We start from the raw sequence: 7,488 nt of genomic DNA on the forward strand, positions 1-7,488 counted from the left end.
TCGTAGCGATTATGTCTGATAGTAGGTCATACAAATACAGCCTTTCGTAGCGATTATGTCTGATAGTAGGTCATACAAATACAGCCTTTCGTAGCGATTATGTCTGATAGTAGGTCATACAAATACAGCCTTTCGTAGCGATTATGTCTGATAGTAGGTCATACAAATACAGCCTTTCGTAGCGATTATGTTTGATAGTAGGTCATACAAATACAGCCTTTCGTAGCGATTATGTCTGATAGTAGGTCATACAAATACAGCCTTTCGTAGCGATTATGTCTGATAGTAGGTCATACAAATACAGCCTTTCGTAGCGATTATGTCTGATAGTAGGTCATACAAATACAGCTTTTCGTAGCGATTATGTCTGATAGTAGGTCATACAAATACAGCCTTTCGTAGCGATTATGTCTGATAGTAGGTCATACAAATACAGCCTTTCGTAGCGATTATGTCTGATAGTAGGTCATACAAATACAGCCTTTCGTAGCGATTATGTCTGATAGTAGGTCATACAAATACAGCCTTTCGTAGCGATTATGTCTGATAGTAGGTCATACAAATACAGCCTTTCGTAGCGATTATTTCTGATAGTAGGTCATACAAATACAGCCTTTCGTAGCGATTATGTCTGATAGTAGGTCATACAAATACAGCCTTTCGTAGCGATTATGTCTGATAGTAGGTCATACAAATACAGCCTTTCGTAGCGATTATGTCTGATAGTAGGTCATAAAAATACAGCCTTTCGTAGCGATTATGTCTGATAGTAGGTCATACAAATACAGCCTTTCGTAACGATTATGTCTGATAGTAGGTCATACAAATACAGCCTTTCGTAGCGATTATGTCTGATAGTAGATCATACAAATAAAGCCTTTCGTAGCGATTATGTCTGATAGTAGGTCATACAAATACAGCCTTTCGTAGCGATTATGTCTGATAGTAGGTCATACAAATACAGCCTTTCGTAGCGATTATGTCTGATAGTAGGTCATACAAATACAGCCTTTCGTAGCGATTGTGTCTGATAGTAGGTCATACAAATACAGCCTTTCGTAGACGAAAACAAGTGATTATAAACATCTTATACAAAGAAATTCATCAGCATTTACTATTAAAAGATATTGACAATACTGAGAAACCCTTGTATTTGTATCAAAGGTTACACTAAGTGTTTCATTGTGCAAACTTTTCATCAATAGAAAGGGAAAATAACTGAAATATTTTTCTGCCTCACAAGAATGCCATAACAGTACCGAGTAATAGCAAATGAGACTGTTAAAAATAAACATTATAATAATATAAAATTAATTTACTATGTTTTTTTGAGAACGTATGTTTCTATTCAATTTATTCATGACTTTTATAGATCCGTGTCGATTCAGAGTTGGACTTATTGCACCTGTCTATGTACCTCTAGATGCATTTTGGTTATTTTTTTACGTTTGGTTGCTGTTTCATATAATTTTGCCGCTCACCTCCCTTTAATGCATTATATAAATGATAATAGAAAGGAATTCAAAAAATCAAGATATATCAAAAGTAGATTACCACGTTAGCGCAATAGATATAAATGATATTGAAAAGATAGAAAATGTCAGGTCAATATTCCTATCCTTTTCAAAGGATAAAGTGAAGGTCAATAAATATTTATCCTACCTCACATTTTACCACCAATTTTAGAATATCAGCCACTGTGGTCGAATTCGACTTTATTTATTACAAGAACTTGAATATAATAGCCAATTAAACGCATGCTATATATTTATATTTATATGAATTAAACATTAATTTTGTATTTGTCTCTCCTGAATATGGCTTTAATAAAATACTTAAAACAGCGACCAAAGACCGGAATGTACCCGAATTAAATGAATCAATTCAATTTGACTAGTTATAGATTACATGAAAAGAAGATAATGAAAATGATTAACAACTTTCTTCTTCGAATCCAGATTAATAGACAATATTTTTAGAAACATTTCCACGTGACTGGAACTTTTCATTTTCTATTTTTAAAAATTAAAAGATTATTTATTATACTACGCAGTGCTTAAAAGTATTGATATGGCTTATTGACATTTTTATTATATGACCGGATTTATAATATGACCAGATTTATTACATAGACAAAGTAAGTACATGTTATGAATAATTCATGATTGTCTACCATTTTATGGTGTACTTATTATACAACATGATAATAGAGAAAATATATATTCTTTACGTGTTAGTGATGTAAGTAATTTATGTATATGGTTTCACACTTCCTGGTTGAGTTAAAGCATTTTTTAAAATATGAATGATCTGAATTCATTGACGTAATGTTCTATAGGAACACAACTTTTCAATTCGTCACAAAAAAAGTTGAAGAGCATTGAGGATCCAAAATTCCTAAAACAAAATGTGCCAAATACGGTTAAGGTAACCTATGCCTGGGATAAGAAAATCCTTAGTTTTTCAATATTTCAAAGTTTGGTAAACAGGAAATTTATAAAAATGACCACATTATAGATATTCATGTCAACACCACCTGTACGTTTTTACTGTTGCTTTTATTGACAATTGAACAGTTCAAACACCATGCATTTTATATCTCTTTTCTTAAATATAATAGAAGCTAAGTATCCCGACTGCTATCCTGGAGACTTTTCATGTGGTTGATCTTGATCGTTCTATCCTGGAGACTGCTCGTGGGTTTAAAACCGTTTCCATAGTGACTTTCATGTTTTGTTATTCAACTATGCCATAATCAAACTATTCCAAGATAGATAGTTTTGTTTTTATTTTTGAATGATTAACATGATTAAGGGACGCGCAACTGATGGATCAACATTAGCGTCACTTACGCAGTAAAAGGAACAAAGGGTATGATACCGATTTCTGTAGATCCCTTTTGACTAGCTTGATTGACATAGTGATATTGATATTACCGGTAATAACTACATTTTGTTATTCCATTCGTAATATAAATTAATAAACATTTCACCTTATTTTTAACTTACAATTCAAAGATTAAAAGTATGAAAATAATCAAAAATTATATAGGCGTACACAACAACAATAAAGAAGATAGTAAGATACTTGTCTAACAGTGTATATCCCCAAAAAGTGGTCGGGCTAAACCAGTTTGTGTGCACACCCGTCATCTCCGCTTTTCGCCTGTGTTTGAGAAAGCTTTCATAAAAGTTCGATATAATGGAAAAAAAAGATTGGAAAAAGCAATTCAAATATGTTCGTCAACATAAATTATTTCCATCGTTACAAATTCCTGTTAGTACTCCAAATAGTAACTTTATAACGTAAGAATATTTCCCGGAGAGGTAAGCAAATAGCTAAGTTGGTTGCATTAAAAGTTTATAAGTATTAACAGTCTGAGATCGAGATCGTTTTTTATGATTTATAAAGTTGATATGGTAATAGTTTATGTGAATTTTGGAAAAATGGCTGAATTTTTTTTGTAGAATGAGTGATTTCACCAGAGATCCGTTTGGACTTCAAGTTCCACGAGCTGATTCAGAAGAATCAATGCTTAACATTCATCTGGGTAATACAATTGGTGAGAGAGACTGGGCCTGGGAAACCATCAGTTTTGAAAAAGACCTGTTGGAAAAGAGCTTACTGAGAAAAATAAATGAACTACAACTGTTACATTCTGAGCATGAAGGTACAATTATACACAAATAAATGAGGGAAAACGGCAACTGAATTGCATGTATTAGCAAGTGCTGTATGGTTAGTTAACGTAATTATACGATTTTTGTGAAACGCTAGCTAGAAGTTGAGAATTAAAGATAATTAATACATGAATAATTAAGAATATATTCGAGTTATAAATAACGTTTGATTAATTTTAATAGTCTTCGTAGTGAAACTGACTGAATGAGGGCAAAGACATTAAAACATTTATTTTTTGTTACGAGCACTATTTTTCAACAAGATATATCGTACGTTTTTGTATAACTTGTTTTTTACATCTAAATGTTTGTTATCGATCTTGTTAAAAAAAAAATCATTTCCAGCTTTTGTTTTATAATTTACCTCGAGCTGTTTAATAGTCTAAGGGAAGTAATCAACATACATTTATTAATTTCTGAAGTGTACAGTCAAATCTACGTCGATTAGGACCTCGAAGAAAGAAAAGGTGAATTCTGTATTTCTAATTCGAATTAGCATAAGGTCACATTTACGTAATTATCTACATGATTGTATAATGGTTTTATTAACTTATTTTTACTCTTAGAGCTAAAGGAACAATTAGATAGAAATGAACAAAAAACAAGAGAACTTCAATCTGATCTTGAGAAACAGATGGAAAATACAAAAAAAGTAATTGAAAGATTAACTGATGAGGTAATTTACAGTACAAAAATATTTAGACGATTAGTGCTTGTTTGTAAAATATTTGTTTGTTTTATTGTGGTTTAGATTATAACACAAGGTTGACTGCTGTACCTCTATTTTTGACATTTGTACCTATTATTGATGTTTTTTGTTCACGCATCGTGTCAATATTATGAAATTTGACGCTAATGCCATACAATTGAGAGGTTTGACTAGCTTTAAAACCAGGTTCAATCCACCATTTTCAACATAAGAAAATGAATGATCCAAGCCAGGAATAGGACAGTTGTTATGCATTTGTTTGATGTTTTTGAGCTTTTTATTTAGCCATTTAATTATAATTTAATTTTGGATGAAAAGCGTCTTCTGATTGGCTGACGTTATTTTGTTATGAGCCCATAGATATAATTTAGTCATGTGACCGTGACGTCATCAACGTTTCTTCATGGTTTTCTACGGTTTAAAAAGGAATTTAGAATTAAATTATAAGAAATGACTGTAATATTTTTTCTGTCTATTCGAAATAACATCAAAAATTTGGTGCACACTGTTAAATAACCCGCTACGCGCGTTATTCAGTGTGCACCAATTTGTTTATGTTATTTCTTCATAGACAGAAAAAATATTACAGTCATTCCTTAAAGGGACTTTCAGTTTTGAATTTTACTCGGAATTCATTATTTTTGTGATTTAATTTATTGATACATTTTTATTAAGAAATCAAGAAATAGAAAGCTTGAACTGGAAAAAGAGAACTTCAAAGATTTGGAGGGAAGAGTAAACGATATGACCAACAAGAGGTACCAGTTGGAGCAAGATATCAGAACATTGAACAATATTTTGATAGAATGCAGAAAAGAACTCGAAGAGTACAAAGAAGAGGTAATTCGTTTTGTCTCATATTATATTCCTAAATGTTAATAGGGTAGAATTTCTTAAAACATGTTTAGATTTATATCAATACACACAGAAATATAAATGAATAGTTAATTTTTATATGTTATAAAACTTATTTTAAAGCCTGGTGTTCCTAAGCAGTAGACTACAGTGCCAATATTATTTTCTTCTTCTTGAACAAACCAAGAGAGCATATTAACATGATCACTTTTATCGTTGATATTTGTATATCATTTGATTGAGTTAAAAAAAAAGTTGAAAAAAAAATGAACATAATTTTTTATCAACTTTTCTGTCAATTCAAATCTATAAGCAGAAAAGGGAACAGCTTCAAACCTCAAACGGAATAAAATAGACAACTCTTAGACAAAAAGAAAGCAGTTCATTAAAAAATATAAAACATATAATGCGTCCATAGGACGCCATGCGGCGTTCGAACTATGACCTTAGTAGTGAACCGTTAAATCCGTCAACACCGTAATTTTGCAAAAAAAAAAATCAAAATGAATATGTGAACTATTAAAGCTTCATAAATATTGTGAACTACAACTCACAATATCAAAATATGCAATGCTCCATAACATCTTCTTATATCTATATATTTTATAATTGTGTTGTGAAATACATGTACAAGTAAAAGACGTACATAATGTTACATACGATGCCATTTTGGGGTATGCATGTAAAGTATGGATTGATTATAACCGATTATCAGACAGAAAATCAGCTGCGATATTAATCTTTTTGTCGAGTAAGCGCAGCGAACGAGACCAAAAAGCCTTCAAACCCCGGGGGGTTTACCGGCCCAGAAGCCAGTAACTCGATTGGTATTACTAGGGTTTGGACTTTCGGTTATTTAAGTCTTCTGCATGACTGAAGAGTCATTAATTAAATGACGATATAAAAGTTACTAGCTGTTATTGAAAATCAGTACCTTGACAGTTTTGTTGCTGTTTTTAACAGGTTAGAAACTGATAATTTTGAAACTTAAAAAAGACCACACAGCGAGATATTCTATATTTTCCACATAACTGATGTCATATTTGTACTATACTTCTAAACCCAGTTGAATAAGGACTTTTAAATATTTTAAAGAGGTTACAAGTGTGGACACAGATGAGTGTGGATAGTATGTTTGGATGTTTGACAGTGTCTAATGACAAAAGGATTTCTATGTTTTTCCTATATGGGGTTATTAACTTGTTGCACGGTGACAACCGATCTGAGCATTAGGAGTGTTATTTACTTAAAGAGGTTATTATGTCAAATAAATGTTTTGGATAATAAAAATATCATGGTCCTGGTATTCAGTGACATCTACTTTGTGTTATCAATTTAAATAGATATGCCCATGCATTTAGCTAATATAAAATTTGCGAGGTTTATTTTTATTTTGTAGTTGCAAACGGAAAAAATCAAACAAAAATTTCTGGAGCAACTACATGACATGAAAGATACAGCACTTGCAAAAGCCAATGGCGACAATAAAAAGTTGAAAAAGAAGCTATCAATCCTGGCAGATGAAAGAGCCGAATACCAACTCGGCCAAGATGAACAGATAGATAACAAACGATTCAAACGGAAACGCCTGCAAGAATGCCGGTATTGTCATAAAGCACTGGTTCCGGGTCAAAATACTGGAACGTGTTATTATCATCCCAGGAAACCTGTCCATCTCCATGGAAATAACGATCCTAAGATAAAGATATGGCAGTGTTGCGGGCAAGAAGGAAAATCTGAACCTGAGGGCTGCTGTCAGAATACATTTCATCAACCCCTTTAACCATCAGATGATGATCAAATTGGGATTTACCTGAGAATCAAAGTAGTTATGTATGTGCCTAGAATGGTTGATGCCTTGATTTTTTTTATAAGAATAATCAGTAATTAAAATCATCGAAATTCATGAAGTCCATTGCATTCAATGTTGATCAATAAAATTATTTATTTTTCTATATTAGAAGTATGTTTGATTATCCTATGCCTCAATTTATCACTGGTTGCCCAAATGAAATATCACTTACGACTGGTCTAAACTTTATACTCGTTTACTTTGAAGATTAATAAGTGATACCTTATGCAAATGCATTAATATGAATTTATTTTCTGATTTCGAATTGCACAAATCTCTTTGCAAAGTATGTAACTGTTTGACAATTTAGTTGTTATAGGAACAGCAGTGGTGGATCCATTAATTTTCATAAAAGAGGGGCACTTAATGCCTAAGAGGGACCCGCTCCAGTC

General features: G+C 32.1%; 1 protein-coding gene across 1 annotated transcript; it reads left to right on the plus strand.

Moving 5' to 3' along the window:
• Positions 1–2,044: 2,044 nt before the first annotated feature.
• Positions 2,045–7,027, plus strand: LOC134716361 (kinesin-like protein KIF20B). The gene is made up of 5 exons (XM_063579326.1): positions 2,045–2,137; positions 3,468–3,670; positions 4,247–4,356; positions 5,065–5,229; positions 6,644–7,027. The coding sequence occupies exons 2-5, from the start codon at positions 3,469–3,471 to the stop codon at positions 7,025–7,027; spliced, it is 861 nt and encodes a 286-aa protein (XP_063435396.1). The 5' UTR covers positions 2,045–2,137; position 3,468.
• Positions 7,028–7,488: the final 461 nt, after the last annotated feature.

The sequence above is a fragment of the Mytilus trossulus genome, chromosome 1, assembly GCF_036588685.1.
Source record: "Mytilus trossulus isolate FHL-02 chromosome 1, PNRI_Mtr1.1.1.hap1, whole genome shotgun sequence".
NCBI lineage: Eukaryota > Metazoa > Mollusca > Bivalvia > Mytilida > Mytilidae > Mytilus > Mytilus trossulus.